Here is a 23,195-nt window from a genome sequence, read left to right as displayed (position 1 = left end):
TAACAGGGCCATCAACACTGGAAAGAGTTGTGCCATGTAGTTTTTAAAATGTAATTTTACAATGTAGTGAGCATGGTACATTTGAGCCCATTCACCCTCATTACTTTAGGTGCTGATACAGGTAATCACATACCTCAAAACCTGAACAAATGGGACTAAAAGTTGTGCTTAAAAGTTTGCTTTATCTTGGGAACAGCAGTTTGACAAAAAGACTTTAAGAGGCCTTATGGTAGGTTTTAACCTGAGTCTTTACTGTCATAACAAACCACTATAGTCAGAATGTGTTTGTATGATCCACTTTTGTAGAAAAAATTGAGAAACGTGACTCAAAAAGTTGATTTAAATGATAATTAACTTAAATAACATCTGTTGATATTATTAAATAGTTTGTCCATCAGAAAACACTGATGGATTTTGTTTTGCTTTTTTTTTTTTTTATGCTTATCACATTTGTTTCCATGTTGCCAATGGCCAATCTACCCATTATACCTGGGCCAAGCTTTTAAAATGTACATGTTCCTGAACCCTACTTTGACAGCTTCAGAGAGTAGAATAGAATATATCTAAGCAAGAACAAATTTGAAGCCACAACTTTCATCATGTTGCTAGTCATTAAGTACTCCTATTGGATCCTCATCCAGGTACAGCCTGATGTGTCATAGATTCAGCCTGTTATTACTGTTAATACTGCACTTGTAGGCAGTTGTAAATGTATGTCCACAGCTGTATACAGTTTATCAGTGAGGCTGCTTTCATGTGATTTTGTGTTAAGCAGATATTAAGTGCAATCTCTCTGAGGATGACTCGTACAAGTTCAGAAGTTACAAAGGACCCATCACACTCCAAACTCCAGACCTCTGCTACTATCATACTGACCTCTCCTACATGAGTATTTTTTAAGTCTCAGTCAGTGATAATTTTCGGACAGAGCATAAGGAATAAGTTCATATTCGAGATATGTTTTTAATTAAATGTGAAATGAGGAAAATAAAATAATCAAGAGCCAAGAGATTTCCTCAACAAACAATTAAATTGAATGTATATACAGTATACCATTTGTGCAAAAACATGGATTCAAAACACATTGTAAGCTGATAATTTCAAGGCACACACACGTATGTATGTACATACATATATATATATATATATATATATTATATAATATATATATATACACACATATTATATATATATATGTATATATATGTGTGTATACATACCATATACATATATATATATATGTACTATTTTACCATAAACATTATTTTTGCTGAACAAAAGTGAAAGAGTTCATAATGGTTTTAACATACAATAGATGCCTGATGTGCTTTTTTGCTGTTTTTGCTGCTCACTCTGACACCCACCATCAAACACAGCTAATACTCATAACGTGACCCCTTATCTGGGATAATGAATTAATCTTGAAAAGCAGGTGAAAGCACTGTGTCCTGTCACTTTCTGTGAATGTTAAATGTGTGTGACCTTTAAATTTCCTTTTGGAGCAAAGAGAAATTCCATTTGCATAAAAGTGTGGCCTCTTCCTAGAGCAGCAATCTAATAATCTGCATCACTAGTTAGTGTAGTTGCAGTTAAGCAATGTGCCATATTACTATGATGATTTGACTTAAAAAAGGAAGTATGATTAACAGCATGGTTTCCAGAAACATATGCCCTCTAGTGGTGATTGTGGCTGATGTGTGCCTGTCTCTTTTCTCCTTCTCTCATTCAGACTAGCTGATCTCAGTATTCTTACGATGCACTGAAGCTACAGTGAGGATTTTGTATCAGTTATGGTCACAGTATACAATGACTTCAAAATCATTCACTATCACTGAAAATCAAAAACCAAGCCTTAATACGTAGATATAAATGAATCCTGATTGTACATGTCTGTGCACACAGAACTCAAACAGCACAACTCCAAAAACCAATAACTTATATATCCAAACTTGTTGTATAAAAGATATCATCCAGCTAGTTGTATAAATTACATTTCTTGAAGACACAGAGGTTTCAAATAATATTAACACTGTACAGTGTCCAGTAAATTGTGGATAGTCCATAAAAATGCTCCTGATGCTCTCCAAAACCATCATGTCTGACTTAAGTCTGCATCTTGAACATTGTTCTTGCAGTAGACTGTGCTGTTGTTCCCCAGGGGGCAGTCTCGGAAGCCAATGCCCCCATTAGGGGTGTAAATAGGCTGAATGCGAAAATCTCCCTTGAGGAGCTGCTCATTGTTGAGTGAGACTATCTGGAAGCTGGTCTCAGTCATTTCCAAGATGGAATTATCTTTCTTTGTGCCTGCCTCGCAATAGTTGTCTTTTCTCCGACCCCCGGTTGTATTTCCACTTGGCAGAGGACTTTGAGCGGCTCTTCTTGTGCATGTGCCAGCAAAAAATACTGAGGATAACGACCAGCACCACAATCACGGCCCCACCAATCAGCCCAGCCAGCAAGAAAGGCGAGCTTGGTTCTTGTTGTGTGGCCTGCTCAGGCCCTGATGGTCTTTTGTTGTTGTCAGGGCTGAACAGGGCAGGTGTGGTCATGGCTTCAGTGCACACAGTATCATCTTTGGGCCGGTAATTATTGAATGCATCCAAGGGAATGACACATATCCGATAGGTGGACTTTGGCTCTAGATTAGCCAGTCGGATCCCCCGGTGATCCCCACCCACTATCCTCTCCCTGACTGTGTCCCCTGTCAGACTGGGACCCATTCTGGCCCAGGTCACCTTGTAGGCAGTGACAGGAAAGGCAGCCACCCAGCTGACATGGATAGCAGAGCCATTCAGTATGGCAAATGTGACCTGCACAGTCTCCCTCCGGGGATCCAGAGGTCGCTTAGTCCTCAACCCCCCCTCTCTAGTTGTATAGATAGGGTAGAGGGTGGGTAATGTGGGGATGGGGTGTCTGGATGAGGACGAAACGTTCTGAGTGACTAAAGGGGAGTCTGTGGAAGATGACAGGGATGGGGTCAGAGCAGACTCAGCTGGTGAGGTGTACAGAGGTCCTGTCACTGTGCTCTGTGGGCACTGGACCAGCTCAGCACTCAGCTCCCTGATCACCATACCCCGGAACTTTTCAGGTTTATGGCACATAAAACCACGCACATTAAGCGCGGTTGGCAGGGATTTAAGCCATGACACAACCCATTTGATACTACAGTCGCACAGCCAAAGGTTGTTGGCGAACAGTGAGCTGTCTGAGACTGATGAGGCCATCAAAGACTCCCTGTGTCAATGACTGCAGCTGGTTGTTTGAAATATCCAACCTCTCCAGCTTATGCAACCCTGCAAATGCTCTGACAGGGATCCGGTTTATTTGATTTTCCTGAAAGTTTAACTTGATGAGCACCTCCCTGGGTAGGAAAGGGGGGAGGGTATGTGAGCGAGTTGCGGGCCAGGGACAGCTCCCTTAGAGTGACCAGGTCCTGAAAGGTCCCTGGTGCAATCCCTTCGTCTGTCAACAGGTTTCCGTCCAGGAGGAGACGCTCTAGGCGGGTGACAGTTCTTAAATGCTTCCTCTGCAATAACTGCAATCCGGTTCTCATCCAATCGCAACTCTTTTAAATCATCTGGTAGACCAATAGGCACGCTGCTGAGGTGGTTTTTGGTGAGGAAGAGCAACTTCAGGCTCACCGCCTCACGGAAGGCCCCTTCCTCCACCCCTACTGTAGAAATGGAGTTATCATCCAAATGCAGTTCCTCAAGAAAAAGAAGCTGAGCCAGAGCCACTCTGGAGATAGTCTGAATGTTATTCTCTTGCAGATGGAGAACCCGCACATTTTTGGGAAGGTTAATGGGGAATTCATCCAGCTGGTTGCCATAGAGATATACAGTCTCCACAGAAGCCACATGGTGGAGCTCCAAGGGAAACCCAGCGTTGTTGATTTGGTTATTGTGGAGGTAGAGGGTCTTATAACCTTCACCGATTCCCAGAGGCACTGAGGTCAGGCTCCGCTCGTTGCAGTAAATGAAGGTGCGATCACAGCGGCACTCCTCGGGACAGTTGGAGGCCCGGGAGAACTGGAGGTGAAGGCCTAACAGTATAGGTATCCACGGCCTTATGAAGTGCGCCAAGTCCTTATTCCATAAACGCCACTGTATCTCCATTTTCAAATGATCCCAAAAATACAGAAACCAAATCAAAGACAAAAATTATAAGAAACTGCAATTTGAAAATTCCAATAGAATAGTCATTACATTTTGGCTGTTGGCTCAAGAACACCACTGTGTCCAGACTGGTGCTGATGAAGGTCTTGAGTAATCCCTTGGTGATTAGTTGTCCTAAGCTTCCCAACACAAAAGCAGAGGTCACATTAAACAATATGATTCCTTCACCATTCCATCATTGAGCTGGGACACATAAGTGAAGAAGCAGCATATTTTCACTATTTCTCCTCTTTTAGCACCGGGTAGAACTCTTTTCATGGCACTCAACACTGACAGAGCCATGTACAACACACTGGAGACTCATCACTGGATGTCCTCTTTTTCAATTCCTTTCCCTTTCACGTCACACACTGCTGGTTCCTGAGTGACAAAGATTCTTTCTGGCTTGACATTTGGATCCAGAAACCTGTTGCAAAACAAGAATAGTGGGAAATCAGCCTTTCTTCCCTCAAAATGCATGTTTTCCACTATAGACCAAAAGATTTTCCCCTCGCTATTCCACAAATGCAAAGTGAGGCATTGTAAATTGGGAGAGCAGAGCAGTGTGCATCCAAATGACGTACAGATCTGTTACATATTCCTCAGACACACAGACAGAGGAAAAGGATATCTAAAAAGATACTGAGGGCAAAGTTGTTGTAAAATGGTGGAAAAAACACATTTAAAAATCTATGTGCAGATTACTAATGTGAGACCTAATCTAAAATGAAAACATACGCTAAGCGGATTCCACCACTTTTTTTTCTCTCTGGTTGATAACCATGAACGTGAACAAACTGACAAAAAGAGCATTTTAAAAACTGCTAAACTAAAACACAGCAACCAGTGGCATTTTGCGAGCAATAAGATGAGCACCATGAAACAGTTACCCAGTCTAGCCCTGAAGGATAGTGCCCTGTTCCACAGCACTAGGGAAGAATTATCCTCAAAGGGAATTATCCAGAGATTAAAAACGGGTTGCCAGGTGGATATTACCAGACAACTGGCTCTGAAGCCAAATATTTGTTCTTAATTATTGCTGCACTACACATTGCTTCTTTCTCTACTCTTGATTCATTAAGTTAAGCTGTGCTGGTGGAGAGGGGAAGTGCTGGATGGTGATGAACGCAGCCTGTCAGCAGAGATAAGATGAGACAAATTCTTTGCACGGGGACAAAACTAAGATCGATGTGGGCCTCTCACAATGAGGAAAGGTTCTACTGTGAGAACAAGGTCATAAGATTTAAATAAAGTGGTGTGATTTCCTTGTCCATAGCACTTGTATTAGTTGGCATACAAACAAAAGCCTCATTCATTAGCTGAAATCAAGATAAATATCAATAAAACTCCTTATACTGCTGCACTTATGGCTTTACAGTTCAATACAGTCCACACAAAGATGATAATGTATTATTAGTGGTTGTTAGCTGGGTGGTAGTGATGATTAATAAAATGGCACCAGGCAGCGACAGCCAATTGACAGATTGCATTGATTTGTGGCCAAGGCAGTGCAATAGTTATGTAATGTTCCTTGGGGGGCTTAACAAGGCACCAAACTGAGTCCAATTATGGTGACCTGACCCCACCGCAGTTGGTATCAGCAGGGTCTTGGGCATCAGACCTGTGACATATAGATTAAGACAGCTTTTGTTGTTTAGCAGCTCTGTCCTAGTTTGGAAAATAAACTGAGTAGTAGTTCATTTGTTGTGCTTAGAGAAGGATACATTTCAATGAATCAATGATAATATCTCCTCTTGTTTTCCACCTACTAGAAATTTACTTTTAATAAATTAAAATAGGTGCATAAAATGTTGAAATTGAATATTTATTCTATAGGCTACATCGATTGTTAGACTTTTCCCCGTTTATTCTAGATGTAGGCTAACTGTACTCAGACAATTATTTTGAAAGGAGTCAGTTCATCCTGTAAAAGAAATCAAAGAAAACATTTCGGCATGGGGGTTAAAATGACATTAAGGATAAAATGAGAGAAGATTTTCGATAACGATAATCCATTCATTTTGAACCTTTCGTACCTTCGGGAAAGCAGAAAATCTTGCTGCTGCACATCCAGACGGTCTGTCCGTCTCTCCGCAGAGTGCAACGCTCAGATCGGGCGCAAAGTCCGTATCTTGCACGCTGCGTCCGCTCCTAGCTCCCGCTGCGGCTTCGGAGTGGTCTCACTTGGTTTGCCGGTGGGGGAGGAGTGGGGCATTATGCTGAATGTGCAAGGTTTTGACAGAAGCAGCCAGAGGGGGAAGGAAGTTCAGGTCACCAGCGGTCTGCTCCGCACCTCCCGTCCGTCTCCCCAAATACGCACCGACAGCCTGAGACTCCCGGCCGGCCGCGCTGCTCGGGAGCAGCCGATGAAGTTCCTCCGCTGCCTTCAGAGGACGAGAGGAGGGGAGAGTTAGGGGTTCTCAGCCTGACCCCGCGCCATACAGCAACCTGGGATATGAAGTCCACAGTCTGGGTAAAAGAGACTGTCTGGTGGCTTACCTCCTGGAGACCAGACACACACACTCTCTCTCTCTCTCTTTCTCCCTCTCTCTCTCTCCATACATCCCATTTACTCCCTCTCTTTTCTCTCAGCCTGCTTTATCTCCCTGCCGTTCTCCCTCTCACAGGTCTGTGCTTTATGTGCGTTTAAGACCCCTTAAAAACACGAGCTTACAATTTTTTTTGACCAGTTTAAAAAACTGAATATATCACATAACGTGGACAAGTATAAATGAGTTTAAAAGGAGAAAAATAAGTCTGTGTCCGCTATTAATCTCCTTCCCCATTCCCATCATGACTTGTAGCTACAGGCTTGAGGTCCTAAAACGCACAACAAGAAAGGTGCAGCAGGGTAATTAAAGGACAGCAGGGCCTGATTAACCTCTCTAGGGCTCCAGGGCAAAAACAAGCTGTGGGCCCCAACTGAGGCCCCCGAGACATCTTCCTCCAACCAATTTTCCCAGTCCCAGAAACCAGTTGGAATTACAGTGCAACAAAACTGTACCTGCAGTTTGCTTTTTTTTTTTTGATAAAACACAAATGTGTTTAAGAAAATACACCAGGTTCAGCATCTGAATTTGGGGGCTGGAAGCTTTCAAACAGGAAAAGAGAATAAATATTAAACATGTTATCTGCTGTATCAACTAGTAGTTTTCCTCCCTGGCTTAAATCTTCAGTCTGCTCTCATTTGTATTTTCTGTGTCACTGACTCCTGCAGGAAATGAGAAATGTCTCCAAAATGTCCAAACAGTTTTTGGTTGTGCATGTTATATATCTCCTATGGAAATTTTTGAGCTTTGTGGCAGTAAAGGGCTTCTGCTTGTTGGTGGGTTCTTTTGCAGCAAATACACAAACATCCAGCAGATGATGAAACAAAATCAGTGCAGCATTTAACATTTGACCTCTCGCTGCATTACCTTGATGAGACCCCTTTACAACATGCTCAAACATTCAGACAGATACAAAAACACCTGGACACACATGTAAACATACACGCTGTGAGTCTGCCCTCTACACCGAGCTGAACTATTCTCATAAAGCATCAGTGAACAATTCTATAACGCATTACTAATCAGCTAACCTTCAACTCTCAGTAGTACACAGGCATACACACACACACACACACACACACACACACACAGTCTGTGGTTTATTCATATCCTTTATCCACAACTCTCTGATTTTGAATGTTTGCTGCCAAACACCACATCTGCTGCTGCCTCTTGCCACTCCAATCTATTAAATTAAAATTCAGGCTAAATCTGTCTGCAGCTTATCACGGTGTATGTGGAGACGTCCGTGGCTAGCATGTCGATGTTGGTTAAGCACCACTTGTTTGTGCCATGTAACTGTATCCTGGCTGCTTGTGTGTGTAAACTCGTAGCAACCTGGACAGCTGCTCAGAGGGTTTAGTGCAGGGGTTGGGGAGTAATGGCTTACCTGGTTATGTGACCAGATTACAGGTTTCTATTTACAAAATACAAACTGAACAGGGGAAATCTGCTTGTTTACTAAAATGCACAATAAATTTGAAAAGATAAAAACTTGTCTTGAAGGTATACAAACTGATTTTTATGCTGTGCTCAAAAGCTCCAAATCTTCAACACCAGTTACAATTAACAGAACAGAACACATTTGACAGGTTTGGTGACAGACTCCCTGGAGTGGACAAGCACTTCAATAGGAAGAAAGTAAGGCTCTCACACACAGATGTATACAGGGCTTTTTTAGTCCCTCTCTGGTTTCTGCTAATGCACAGAAGGTTTAGTGCAGGGGGCAGACACCCTCTGTACCTTTAAGAGTCGGCTTAAAACTTTCCTTTTTGATAAAACTTATAGTTAGGGTTGGCTCAGGCCTGAACCATCCCTTAGTTAGCTTCTCCCTCCTCAGTATGGATTCATATTCCATGTTACATGTTACTAACTCAGTATCTTCTCTTTCCTGTAGTATTGTGCTCTTCCGTCTCTCTCTCCTCTTCTGTCTCTTTCTGCAGGTATTTCTGCCTCTGGAGCTGTAGAGTCTGATCTGTGATGACAAGTCTCCTGCTGCTGCTACAACTCCACCCAACACCTGCTGCTAGAATTAGAGATTACCTGAACTGCTATTAGTTTTAGTGCTACGTCATTATCACTACGTCATAGTGCTATCATTACTACTGCTGTATTATTGGCATCACCTTACATTTTATATGGAACCCATGTTATGCTATGTTCTTCTCCCGCTATTCGGCATGAAGCTGGACTCTCTGGTGACGGTGGCAGAGATGAGGACACTGGACAAACTGCTGGATATTATGGACAATGCCAGCCACCCTCTGCACACCGTCATCAGCAACCAGAGGAGCCTGTTCAGCGAGAGACTGCTCCTGCCCAAGTGTAGGACCAACAGACTGAAGAACTCCTTTGTCCACCATGCCATCACACTCTACAACTCCTCACTTGGGGGGAGGAGGAGGTAGGGTAGGGTATGGAGGACAGAAGGGAGTGGTAGCCCCCCTTAAAGTGCAATAACCCACCTGGACACTCAAGTAATATACAGTTCAGCATATTTATATTTATTTATGTCAATGCCATACAGAGTCCAGTCACCCTTAATTCTATTCTATTTATATTCTTTTGCTATTCTATTTATATTCTGTGTCGTTTGCTAACTGTCCTGCATGCTGCCCTGTCTTTCGTTCACAAACTGTTGTTGTACTGACCTGTGTGATGTGTTCTGTCTGTATTGTAAAGTCCGTTTAAGTCTAAGTCTAAGTCTAAGTCTATTCTTTACCCCCCCCCTTTCTCAACCCAACCGGTTGAGGCAGATGGCCGCTCACCCTGAGTCTGGTTCTGCTCGAGGTTTCTGCCTCTTAAAGGAAGTTTTTTCTTGCCACTGTCTCCTAGTGCTGCTCATGGTGGGAACTGTTGGGTCTCTCTCTGTAAATACCTATTTTAAAGAGTACGGTCTAGACCTGCTCTATATGAAAAGTGCCTTGAGATGACTTTTGTTGTGATATGGCGCTATATAAATAAAACTGAATTGAATTGAATTGGATAAAAGAAAGAACTGAGGTGGTGGCAGCTGGTTCATGGCGCTCACATAAAAATAATGACATCACGGTCACCTATCCATCCTGTGGATGTCAATCAACAGCAGTTATTAGCAAATAATGACACAATTTCAAATGGGGTTTCATGAACAGTCAGTGCCATCGGTAACAAAGACAGAAAGAAATGACTGAGTTTTAGCTGTTTGCTCATCCCATATAAACAAAGCATGAGCCAATATTTGTTAGAAGAATAAGTAATATGCTGTTTTGCCACTGGCATTTTGTTGAAGCTACAGTCAGTGGTTGCTTGCAACAGACAGCACAAACTCTCTGTTTACTCAGAGCCAGACCCATAAGCCTTGTTGGAATATATCAGCTATATGATATCTGGAAATCATCACAGTGTTTCCTCTACAATTTTCTGGTGAGACTGGAATAATGGTGTGTTAAATGGTAAACCAACGCTATATATAATGATATAGATACAATGATGGTAGCTGTACCGTAATTGACCCCTCCCTAAATCCTGCCCCTTGAACGAAGACTGGCCAATCATAGAGTAGCATCGGCCAGCTCTGATCAGGGACCGACAACTACGTGGCTGTCGTTCATTGACTCTCACGCAATCCTTTCAGATTTTCATCATTTTCAGGCTGGTTTTGTGGATTTCCAGCTAGTCGTGGTTAAATGTTGTGCCTGGGCCATGTCTAACAGTGACACTTGTTACACTGAGCGGTTGGAAAGAGATATATGCTTCTTCCCCTTTCTAAAACCTTTTTTTTTTTTTTCAAAGATTGGATTATATTTAAACAGGTGCAGTTTAAACAGTGCAGTTAGTAACAGTGTGGGTGCCATGCTAGCTTCAACAGCTTAATGGACCAGCAGTGGCTAGCAACAAAGCAACAGGGTTTATCAGGGTCCACTAGTCTTTACTGCTCTCCTTGACATTAGCCAAGGAATCATTGTTAGGTGTGACAGATGTGTTATCAATACACCACAGTAAATTCAGGAATACAGTAGCATCAATACAATTTTCAGTCAGCTCAAGCACGTCATTCCACCGAACACATCCAACCCCTGCATGTAGTTAGTGTCACTCCCATAATAAGCTAATGTGAGTCCTAACAGCCTGAGCACAGCCACAATCACAGTGACAGGATCATCCCATATTGTCATAATCACAGCAACAACCTGTCTCAGTCAGCCTTGGCAGTGTTTTGTTATAGCCTAATAACACAGAGTAGACAGCTGGTTAACCAGCAACATAAGTCTCAGTTGTGTATCTACCTGCAATGATACATAATGTGCCTGAGCAGCCACAGCTTAGGGTGCACCAACCCACAGCTGTGGTTGTGGTCACAACCAGCTGTGGTCTACTTATTATAATAGAGCTCAGCCTCTATGGACCAGAGGGACTACAGCACTTAATATGAGGGAACATGTGAGGTACAGTGTGGCTGAAGATTTGAGTGAATGAAAGAAGTGGAAACACTGATGGGGGTAGATGCCTACCTGTAGAAGATATGCTGTCCTTCATAGATTATTAGATGGCATAAATGGTTGCTCTCATGTGGCTTTTTGAGATTATCTGTAATGAATGATGGACCTCAGAACTTGAGACACATAGCAAATTCCACATTTTCAAAACATGATTTGAATTTAGAATTGTCAATCTAAGATCTTTAGGCAACATTAACTTTGCCACTGATCAATGATTAGCTTAGCTAACAATAAGAAATGCTAAAGCACCTATGAATGACAAAGGCAGATGTTTTTTTTAAAGATTGAACTTTCAATGGACCACACAGAGTTCTGTATCAATTTGACAGTCTTCACTGAACTTGCCACTTGCCACATAGTTTTCAGAGAGTCAGAAAATGCACTGTTTGTTCATTTTTTATTTCAGTCTATATAATGATTGAAATTTCAGCTATTGCAATGATGATGATAAGTACTGCTGTGATGAAAAAAATGTGAGATGCATTACTTTATTCAACAGACGTTTTTCATTTTTCATGCTGTGTGAAATTTCGAGCCCCAAATTAAGAGAGAATCACACAGTACTGTAATCACTAAAGGGATAAAACATTCACAAAAGTCACAGCAACACAAAAGGTGGTAGGAACAGATGACAATTATATAAATAATAATATGTACAAATAGTTATAATTATGATATGCACCGATCAGCCATAACATTAGAACCACTGACAGCTGAAGTGAATAACATTCATCATCTCTTTACAATACAATGTTCTGCTGAGGAACTTCATTCATCTGGATGTTACTTTGTCATGTACCATCCACCTACACATTGTTTTAGACCAAGCACACACCCCAATGGCAACAACACTCCCCAGTGTCAGGGGCCTCCCTCAGCAGGATTATGTTCCAGACACTACAGGAGACCTTCAGAGATCCCATGTCCAAGCCCCAACAGGTCAGAGCTGTTTTGCCAGTATGAGGGGGACCTAGGCAATATTAGGCAGGTCCCACAGGCCCTATCGGTTAATATTGCTTAAATATAGAATTGATTGCATAATGCACACTTGTGATATAAGGGTATAATATTATGAAATACAATGTGTATGATACAGTGTAACATAATCATATGCTTATATCAACCAAAAAATTCTACCTCCCAAAGATTATTTTTGTGAAAACTTTCATAACCTTCACCTTTAGGGAACATTCCCTGAAGATTTGCTGGGGCTGCACAGTTTTTACACATAATGTAGACCACAAAGCTACAATGCTACAACACAGTGGTTATTGATGTCCTCAACAACCACTGTCTGTCAATCTGTGTTCTCACCTGCCTGAACATCATTCTGTGAGTCTTGTGCACCGCAAAGGCACCCCTCACCCCCCTCGGACACAAAATGACTTTGTTACTTTAATGAGAGTAAATGTCTGCTACATTTTTTGTATGAGGTACACTGATTCAAACACCACCACAACACCTAGAGCAAACCCTGCTCTGCGCTACATCCTTGGCATATATTCACAGCCAGTCTCCATCCTAACAACCCACACTATCCCGGAACCCATAAAGGTTCAGCTCCACAGTCAGCTATTCTCCTACTCTACAGTATCTCTCACATTAAGCATCCCAGCATGCTCTGTGGGCAGCCAGGTGCAGGTCCATAACACTGTATTAAGGTGGCAGTAGTGCACAGGATTATACCATTTGTCCCAGACAGGGAGAATTCACTATGTCAAAGTAAGATACTCATAAAGCCTTGGAGGCCATTGACTCTAATTCATAAATCACACCACTCTGACCCTGGGGGGCACACAGAAAAGTGTTGGTGCTTCCTCAAACCTGTGTGTTTTGTTGAAGCCCCAGGTGAGGATATGATTTTAATAGCCAAACACCCTGAAAACATTGTGTCGACCCTGCTACATTTTTCATCCTCGCATCCAAGTACATAATTTGCCTATCATGCATTGCTGCAGACATCCATCCGAGCCCACACTCCTGTGCTGTGCCTCGACCTTTGAGCACACAGTGCTGCTGCATATCCTCTGCATCTTTTACTATTAATAGAGGAACAGATCGCAGACAGACAGCACTGGAGACAACAAAGAGGTTTTTGTCAGGACTTGTGGGTGGGGGGTGGTGGTAGGGGGGGTGGGGGTGACAGGCAGTTCAGTCAGTGTTGGGTTTCTTTAATGAGGGTAAGGCTCAGTCAGGGGTGGATTGTCAAGCAAGAAAAAAAATCCCTCAATCTTCCATCTGTTTGGGTAATTTTTTCTAGGAGGAGACACATGGAGAGAAAGACAACGCATTGAGAAAACCATTCCATATTTTCTCTTATCACAGGCTTTAAAATGATGAAATTTGCATTTTTGAGACACTGACTATTGATCAATAGTTAATATGCCTACAAAACAGACAAATATTCTTAGTCAAAATATATTCTTGAGAGTACAAATTCAGTTAAGCAGGTATCTGTGCAACTTGACCGGCTCTTCCTTAAATACTTAAATTAGCTACTTCTGTATGCATTTGCATAATTTTGTTAATATTTCTTTTTGTCATCATGGGCTGTTTTAATGACAAACATTGTCACATATCTCAAGCTGCAGTAATAAAATGAATCTGTTGACCATAAGGGTTGAATAGTTGATGAAGGCGGAGTACTGCTCTGCTTATACCCCTGTGTGTGTGTCTGTGTGTGTGTGTCTGTGTGCACGTCAAGCAGTATCATGACAATTAGGGCCGCAAAAACAACAAAATCTGAGATTTTGAGAATGTCAAACTTGATTTTTCATCAGTAACCCTGTAGAACTCAGTTGTAATATTATTACAATAAAGTCAAAAATCATTTAAAGAATGAACTCTGAACTCTGTTTTATAATGCGAAAAAATTAGCTGAATTTAAGAGCTAACCTATAACCTGATATAGGAATAAACTCACAATATTCCTTTTTTTTTTTTTTTGCTTTGTTTTTCTTTTTTCTTCTCTTGAAGTCCAAATATTTCAAGCACAAAGTCATAATATATTGAGATGAAACTGCTGAGAATAAACTCAGTATAATATTTGAGTTTAGGATATGATATTTAAACTCTTTTCTCACAAAAGGATGACTTTAATTTTCTAACTTTCTTCTTAAAATATAATATTTATATTATTACAACTTTTTAATTAAAGTATTATGACTTTATTTTCAAGTTATCACAATTTGTTCTCAATATTTTTTTAAGTATTCAGATACGTTGTTGCAGTGTAAAACATCTGTTACATTTTAATGTCGTATCTCTAGAGTAAATTCCATTTAGAGATTAGTTGTGTTACTATTTTGTAGTTAGATCAGTATAATTTCAACCACACAGGTTTTAATTTGCCTCTTCTGCCCCTTCTCAGGACAGTGTGTGGGCGTGTACAAAGTATATCTGACTGACATCTCCTTCAACCTCCTCTTTATTTTATTATAGCTACCAGGGTGGGACAGCTTAACTCATTCTTATTAGCACACAGAGTTTGGTGACATCATGTAAACCCAGCACGGCTCCATCTGAACTTACACCTGACCTGAGTTCTGATCATCCTTGTTTCTTTCTTAGTACATTCTTTCCCTCTTTATATCAGTAGGTTTTGTTTTCCTTCCTCCCTCAGCTGAACCTCAACTCTATGATGACACTATCATTTCTCACCTTTCCTCCTCCTCCTCCTCCTTTTTTTTTTCTTTTAAATGAAATTGCATCAGCACGTCATTTCTTAGATTTCAGCTGCCATTCCTTTAAAGACCCTGTCTTCCGCAGCCCCTGGGCTGATATTGTTTTCATCATTTTTCCATCCACAGCAGGCATCAAAGAGGCTTTCCTGAGATCTTAGACACTCGCTGAAGGTCACTCAATCAAACCTTCCATTCACACTCAATGGCTCTTTGTTCTCTTATTTATTATTTTGGTAGGAAATCGGCTCTTTGATCAGTTCACAGCCTTTAACAGATTGATCTTAATGCATGTGGTATTTATTCATGCACCTCACAACACTGCTAGTTGACATTTTAGTATAATGTGGAAAACATTTATATATATGCATCAAAGTACAGCAAAAACAGGCCTGGTGGACGCAATGAGGTGACGCCACAGGGTTTCTACTTTTGTCACGCAGGAAGTTGAGTTGCTCAGTTGTTCACTAAAAACTGTGTTTTCCTTTAATACCTGCGTCATCCTGATCAACTGTGCTAGTTCAACATTTTTAGGCCCAGACACCAGATCAAACCAGAATTCTCCCTTTTTAATCTGCCATCCCTCCTGTACATGCAGACACACACAGGTATTTCTGCCTCTGGAGCTGCAGTCTGATCTGCGATGGAATGCCTCCTGCTGCTCCTACAATCCTGCTCGATGGCTGTTCTTACATTTATTAGTGTTATTGGTAGTCTTACTGCTATTACTTTTATTACTACTATAACTGTCATTATTGTTATAGCATCTCATCTGATCACCGGTGTCATTGTTATTTCAAGGAATTTGCTCATAATAACAAAAATATGTATTTTTAACAGCCTTATTTTTTAAGTTTCCTGTCTCCCCTCAGTTTTAATTTTTTTGATTTTTGAATTTTTAATTTGTAAATAAAACTGATGACCACTGCAACTATCTGGAAAAAAAAAAAAAAGTGTTGTTTAGGAGACATCAGAAGTTCTACGTGTTGGAGGATGAGCCAATTTACTCATAGCTTTAGGCTTAGCCCAGGGTGCACAGCAGTATACAAAACTCTTTCATCCCAATCTGAGTGTCATCTTGTCAGCTGCTGATGTCAACAAGTCAATGACACTATCTGATCCTGGAAAACCATGATGGTTGGTTACAGAAGGTGAAATTGGACATGGAGGGCTGTACCCTTGAGGGTGGCTTTCTCTCGGCTGCATTTTTCTGCACTGCCTCTGTCTTTCACAAAACCTGCTTGTACCCAGCCTGGTGACTTCCTGTTATTCTGACATTTGACCAGTTTTCCACCCAACACACACACACACACACACACACACAAAACCTCACAGAGGAAAAGCAGACCTGACATTTCCCACAGCATTATTTCACAACTGCGTTGCTTAAAATCCATCAGCAGATTCTTCATGCCAGCTGTACAGGGCTGAGCATTGCTATTCAAAGAACATCAGTGTACTCAGAGCGATTTGAATTTGTATGCTGGTTGTTCCTCTTATGCAACTAAAAGTACATCGCCATGACAGACTATTTATTTTATTGAGAGACATCACACTCTCACTGCATTTTCCTCTCTGTTTAATTCAGTCATGCCCCTCTGCATACTGCTTGGTCACAAAGGAAGTATTTGACTCCTCCGCCACTTGAACCTGGCTGCTGCTTCCCAACCAACAGAGTGAATATGAATACGAAAGACGTCAAAATCTTTAAAACTGACAAGATTACACATTTCATCTGACCAGGATTTTATACTTGTTCCCATGGCCACAGTTGAAGGATTGTCAAAAAGTCCAAAGTTCAAGAGACAATTTAGAACAATTCTATCAAACAGTAGATTGTGTCCATTGGATTTTAAAAGACCGGTGTGTAGGATTTAGTGACTACAACTAGCTGAGTGTCCAACCCTCACCGCAGTGGTCCTCAGGTAACGTTTGTCCATTCTTGGCAACTGTACAAACATTGCCAGCTCTGTGGAAGAAGAACTGCTTTCAATGTAGATATGAAGGGTTCATTCTAAGCTAACAAAAATACATCAGCTCATAGTTACATGATATTTTTACAGTCAGGAAAAGTTATGGCACAGTATCTATTCCTGAGGTATGGTCAAGGCTATGCAATTAATCTACTAGGTGGAGGTAATTGTAAGATTGTCATTACATTTAATAAAAGGCATTTTATTCCCATTTCACCCTCAATCCAATTCTATTTATATTCTTCACCCTCAATCCAATTCTATTTATATTCTTTCCTATTTTATTTACATCTTCTGCCTGTATTTGCTGCTGGAAACGTAATTTCCCCGAGGGAGTCATCCCAAAGGGATCAATAAAGTCCGTCTAAGTCTAAGTCTAAGTCTAAGTCTAAAAAGATGAATATTTGCTGATCTGTGACATGAAGCAAACTTTGGTTGGTTTCATGAAAATCAGACATTCTATTTGCATGTCCAGCAGCCTGATTTTTCCAGCATCACTACCTAAAATCTGAAGTGTCTGTCTGTTGCATGATGTTGAGCAGGAAGTGCAGAGAAGGTTTATCTGAACATTTTCACTGAAAGCAGCTGCTGCTGTCAACAACAAGGTTTAATGAGAGCAGCAAGAGTAAACATTAAGAGTGTGGTTGTGGGCTTTAAGAAGACTCTGAAGGACAGTAAAATGAGCTAAGCAGAATTTCATCACTGTTGACGTTGTGCTTTGTGTGCAGTATGAAAGGTGTCAATTATAGTGCTGAATCCACATTGATAATAATTGATAATAAGATATCTGCATGCATGGAAAGATGGATGGTTTGAAATATAAAGTCTCAACAGGGTAGCGGTCTTGAAAGATTAGTTTTTTGAAGATTTTTTGAATACCACCTGGAAATGATGACTGATTTAAAATCCAAATGAAAGAAACAGAGCTGGCAGACCTGTTTATTCCTGATGGACCACAGCTAACCAAAGCTGTGAACCTCTGAATGGGCAGGATGAGAAAAACACCTGCAAATTAATCTTGAGGGGAATGAACCCAGTCATGTTTATTGAAGTAAGAGCAATGAAAACAGAACATGTTTTGCATATTATATTAACCCAAGTGATTCTCCAAGAAGAAAGGTTACCTGGATAACCTTTCTGGGTTCAATGTGGAGCAGGTCTTTTTAAATCATCAGTCCACGTTCCAGGTGTGAAGTCATTCCAAATATATCTACAGGGCTCATTAAAACCTGTGTATTGTTAAAAGATTTCATATTGTCCTTTGTACAGTATGAGAAGTGAAAAGCTTTCTAAACACAATAAGCTTTCAATAATGAAATGATCATCCATTTTTCTTCCTTGTTTATTGGTGAAGGAAGGCAAATACATAAAAAGTAATATAACATATGCATATACAATGAGATAAAACAATTAACAGCCACCCTTCTTCTCCCTCCTCTGTCAAGTAACCATTGACATTGCTTTCAACCTGTGGAGACAGCTCTTGGTGAGTAAAACAATGAAATTTTATGCTAAACTCAACTTCCAGACTGGAGAGTAAACAGCTGTTAATGCTAACATGGCCATGCAGTAATAACAAAAACTTATTTATAGCACCTGTAAGTTAAATGATATGTATGTTAACATACCTTAAACTTGTTTAGTCAAAGCCTTAATAGATAAATATTCAGGTCATTGTAATATTTTTCATCATTCAGAGTTTCACCCTCATATGCTTTTGTATGAATAACACTAAATCTGAAAGTGTGTTTCTGTATTTTTTAATATTTTTACATTAAATTGTTACATTAAAATACTGAAAATACTGAGTAAGGATAAACACAAGAGTAAGTAGATGCAAGGAAACAAGCAAATAAGTCTTGAAGTCATGAAACAAGTGAGAGTTAAGCAAATGATAACAGTGGCGGTGCTTTAAACATTGCCCAATTGCTTTTAAAATTCTAGGCACAATAAAAAAAAGGTTAAGTGAATACGATGATCTGCATAGAACTAAAGAGATTTTTTTTCTTTTTAATCAATGAAAGAGTGAAGTGAGTGAAGTTGAGTTTATCATAAATGAAACAATAATGTGCATAAGGACACCTTCTGAAACTAGCATTTGTTTTATTTCTAATAAAATTGATATCAGTCCTAAAAGGAAAGTTAGAATCAATCTAAAGTCCCACGTATTTAAATGAACTGCTAAGACAGCAGATGAATGATTAATATTTTATCTAGTACCAAACACACTACAAGAATTCAGCTTGTTTAATATGAGATGGTTATTGAAATAAACTAAAACATTTTGAACAAAAGAAAATTCTGATTGCAGAGAGCTTTGAATTTGAGTTATATCAGGGTCAGATGTGTCTATATCAGTCATCTGACTATAACTAGAAAAAATTGGGCTTATTTTTCAAAGATCATTAATAAAAACAGAAAAAAATAAAGGTCCTAAAATTATCCCTGTGGTACGCCTGTTTCTATAGCAACAAATAGTCCAGCTGATTGTGATGAAAAGAATCACACTGACTATGGTTATGACAGTAAGAATTTAACCAAAAATAATGCCTGTTGAGAAACACCAATAGCATAAAGTTTTTCAAGGGGAAAATAATGGTTGACCAAATTGAAAGCCTTCGTTAAATTAAAAAAATGACACTAGGGATAAGAATACATCATTAGTAAATTCTATAAGAGCAAAAATTAGAATCACGCTGAAATGGGAATAAAATGCCTTTAATCAACTATAAATGTACTTTGATATTTGACCAAATACCTCTCAATGTCAGGGGGTAGCAGTGTGGACACAGGCGCAGACACGAGGCAGAAGCAGAGTATACAAAAAACAAGGTCCTTTATTCAAGTGGGGTCGGTACACGGGTAGGCAGAAAGAGAAAGCAACGGTACAAGAGGGCTAAGCTGAGGCAAGGTCAAAAATACAGGCAAGGGTCAAAAAACTATGGCTGCGAGAGAAAAGTCTTCGTAGTAAAGGCTGGTAGGTCTGGCAGAGGCACAAGACGAACTGGCAGGGAGTGCAGGGAGACACAGACACTAAATACACAGGGGCAGGGCAGACAATGAGACACAGGTGAACCACATTAGGGCAGGGTAGGTAATCACCAGGAGGAGGGAGCACAGAAGGAAGGGGAAGACAAGACACCTGAAACAAGAGGGAGGTCAGTGATAACAAAATAAAACAGGAAATAAAACAAACAACAGAACTACAAAACAAAAGCCCTGGCTCAGAACTGACACCCTGACACTCAAATATTTTAGCTGTTACAAATGGTAGAATTCAGTTGGTACTATTTACTATATCGATCTACTGGATCTCCTCCGTCATGAAGTGGAGCACCTTTAGTACATTTACAATTAGATGGAAGTTCACAAATTTGGGTTGGCAAGTGGGAAAATAAGTCACTCAAGAAGTTAATTTTATGAACTTCTAATATACTCAATCTTACACTCTTCTTATTTGTGACAGACAAACTGGTCAGACAATGCATTTTATTATTAACTGAGGTCAGATGAATGCTGGAAAAAACTGAGTGGATCCAGTTAGCTTTACCAAGTTTGTCAGATTGACTTCATAGCGCTTACTGGCAGATAATCATGCTTTGGAGATTATCGCTCACAATTCATAGTGATTTGAGCAGAGCTTTCTTGCTCTGGACCAAAGTGTTCCTCTTTACTTTAAAAGACTCAGGCCAGTGACTGATGCTAATATGAGATGTATTAATGAGGTAGCATCACTTTCTGCTCCAATTATTTACCGGTGGGTCGGCCCCATTGAGATTATTCTTTGTGAGGTGGCGTGGGGCCGAGTAACAAGATTAATGTCTGCTCTGCTCCCTCAGATGAATCACATATAGTAGTTCTTCTCTGAGAAACAGTTGGTAGAAGAGTTGAAATAATTGCAAATGTAGGCCATTTTACGCCATTTTCATGACATATCAAGTTCTCGAAGAACCTTTTTGGTACAACATGGTTTTTAAGTCTGTCTAGGTTCTCAGTCATCCAGGTCATGATAGTCTTAGTTCTGAGAACTCTAAGAACTCAGGCACCAACAGCAACAAAATGTACATAAAGGTTTAAAGGTAAAAGTATTCATTATAAAAGTTGTTCTGTTTATCATATGTATATTATCTGAAAACTATGAATGGGTCATTAAAATGTGATCAAGGTTCAGCTAATTTTAACAACATTCGATGTTGGGCAGTCTAAAATGATGCATAGTTTAAAAACTGATCTTTCGTTTTACATATGAAAAAAAAGATCTCAACTATAACTTTGAAATACTGTTGTGATGTAAAGCACACAATATTACCCTGTGAAATATAGCGGAGTGGAGAGGTATTTATTCTGGCTACATGACATGGCTGTCTGTGATGCAAAGGTCTGTTACACTGCATTTCTGTATATTGTTGATAGTTGACATAATGACGGTATTAAGAGGTGGACGAATTCAGGTAGGACACCAGTGAGGGCGTAGGTGTGAAATTCATGCCCGCCACTGTGGAACACAGCAACAGACACTCAGCACCAAACACACAGCCACGCCACACAAGCTCCACCACATCTGCACAGGCTCCGTCACGCCAGGCCACAGCCACCCCGGGGGATGAGCACAACCAGAAGGAGAGAGAGGGAGCGTGCAAGGTATGACCACTATATATTTCAGCAAGAAACTACATCATGGCTACATCAGCTTCCTGTCTGAATGTCTGAGGACTGTGTGGATATGAAGAGGAAGTTGCTGGGAAAAAAAAAAAACTCCACCAGTTTTCTCAGGCTGCACAGAGTTGAAGTAGACCAGTTTATATAATGACTTGTCAGCAGCCAGAGGGAGAGAAAAGTATGCATGTCCTGTGTGTGTGTAATAAGCAGTTTATGGACTGTGCTGCGGAGGAAGTGTCGGGTAATTCACGGCTGGTTCATCACATGACAGACTAAATTAATTGACGTGGTGCTGAGAAGCTGTGAAGCTAGCACCTGTCCGGTCACAGCCATACATCAGCATTAAGAAATCAGCCCCTCTGTGAGCATTATTTATCTGCCCTGACTAAATGCCCTTGCAAGTTCCAGGATAAAGCATGACACTCTGGAGAGGGAAGAGCATTTAACATGGGCTTAAAGGCCTGGCCTCAAGACTCCCACACATGCTGCTAAAACAGGGGAAATTATTGTTATACTTGCCAGGAGGAACAGCTTCTCTATGTAATGATGCGTGTAAGTGTACATTCATTAAGTTAAAGAGCTGTGTTTGAAATAACTGTGTTATACAAAATAAAATCAAATATATATCAAGTAAAATTCCTCTCTTTCTGTATCTGTAAAATATTCCAAACTCCCCAGATCCCAATCTGATTCAGTACCTGTGGGACCTGCCTAATACTGATCACAGACACAGAAGCCAGCTCAACACCTCGGGCAAAGTAACATCCACATAAATGAAGGACCCATGGTTCCTCAGCACAACATTGTATTGTAACAAGATGACTGTCATTCACTTCAGCTGTCAGTGGTTTTAATGTTATGGCTGATTGGCATAAGTGTTATTAGGAATTAACTGTTTAAGCCAAGTGTCAGCAAATATAACTCAAAAACACAGTGTGTCATTACTGTGTGAAGCTTTTAGTCTGTGGTTTGTGATCCCTCTTGAAGTAATCTGAAATCATTTCAGATCAGCTGTTTTCTCTTGTATTCACTTCTTGCTCACGACTGTCTAATATTTTCTCTTTTAGTAGCCGCAGGTTTTGTTCTTCTTCTTTGTCTTTTTTTAAATACAAAAATTTTTTCCCAATATATTTTCCAATGGTAATAATGTACTATATAACTTCAAAGGTCCTGACAGCAAATTTTCTCAGTCAGCTTCTTATTATCAGTGATAGGATCGTACAGAAAATCTATTGTTTTCTACTAGTTTCTACATTTCTATACAACTAAACTGTAACAGCAAATATGTTTTTATAAGAACATAATCACTGGTGGATTAGTCCAGAGGCAATGTATTTTTGAATGACTGACACACTACATTTATTAATGGCAGCTGAGTCAGTGGCACTTTGTGGCACTTTGTGGCACATTAGTGCCCAGGCTGTGCCTCCCTCTCTCTCTCTCTTTCTTCCACTGTCACTTACTGCAGTGTGTCGAGTCTCCTGCTGCTCCCATGATCCAGCTCAACGATGATGTTACAAAAATGTGTTAGTGGTAGTGTTATTGCTATTAATGTTTCACTGCTCTGTCATTATTATTCCTATAGCTATTATTATTATTATTATTATTGTTGTTGTTATTATTATTACTACTTACATTTTGACGTAGACTGTGTATTTGCAGTGTTGTCTTTCTCTTACATCCCCCCATCCCCCCTCTC

General features: G+C 40.3%; 1 protein-coding gene across 1 annotated transcript; it reads right to left on the bottom strand.

Annotated features, from left to right (window-relative positions):
- Nucleotides 1-1,266: 1,266 nt before the first annotated feature.
- Nucleotides 1,267-6,620, bottom strand: LOC108873005 (leucine-rich repeat transmembrane protein FLRT2-like). The gene is given in 6 exon segments (XM_018660987.2): nucleotides 1,267-2,335; nucleotides 2,337-3,188; nucleotides 3,190-3,378; nucleotides 3,380-3,508; nucleotides 3,510-4,581; nucleotides 6,191-6,620. Coding segments are annotated over 5 exon segments (2,019 nt in total). The 5' UTR covers nucleotides 4,116-4,581; nucleotides 6,191-6,620; the 3' UTR covers nucleotides 1,267-2,092.
- Between the last annotated feature and the right edge of the window lie 16,575 nt (nucleotides 6,621-23,195).

This window comes from Lates calcarifer, unplaced genomic scaffold (genome assembly GCF_001640805.2).
Source record: "Lates calcarifer isolate ASB-BC8 unplaced genomic scaffold, TLL_Latcal_v3 _unitig_499_quiver_1708, whole genome shotgun sequence".
Lineage (NCBI taxonomy): Eukaryota > Metazoa > Chordata > Actinopteri > Centropomidae > Lates > Lates calcarifer.
The sequence above is the reverse complement of the archived record's forward strand: the minus strand, read 5'-3'. Positions and strand labels throughout refer to the sequence as shown.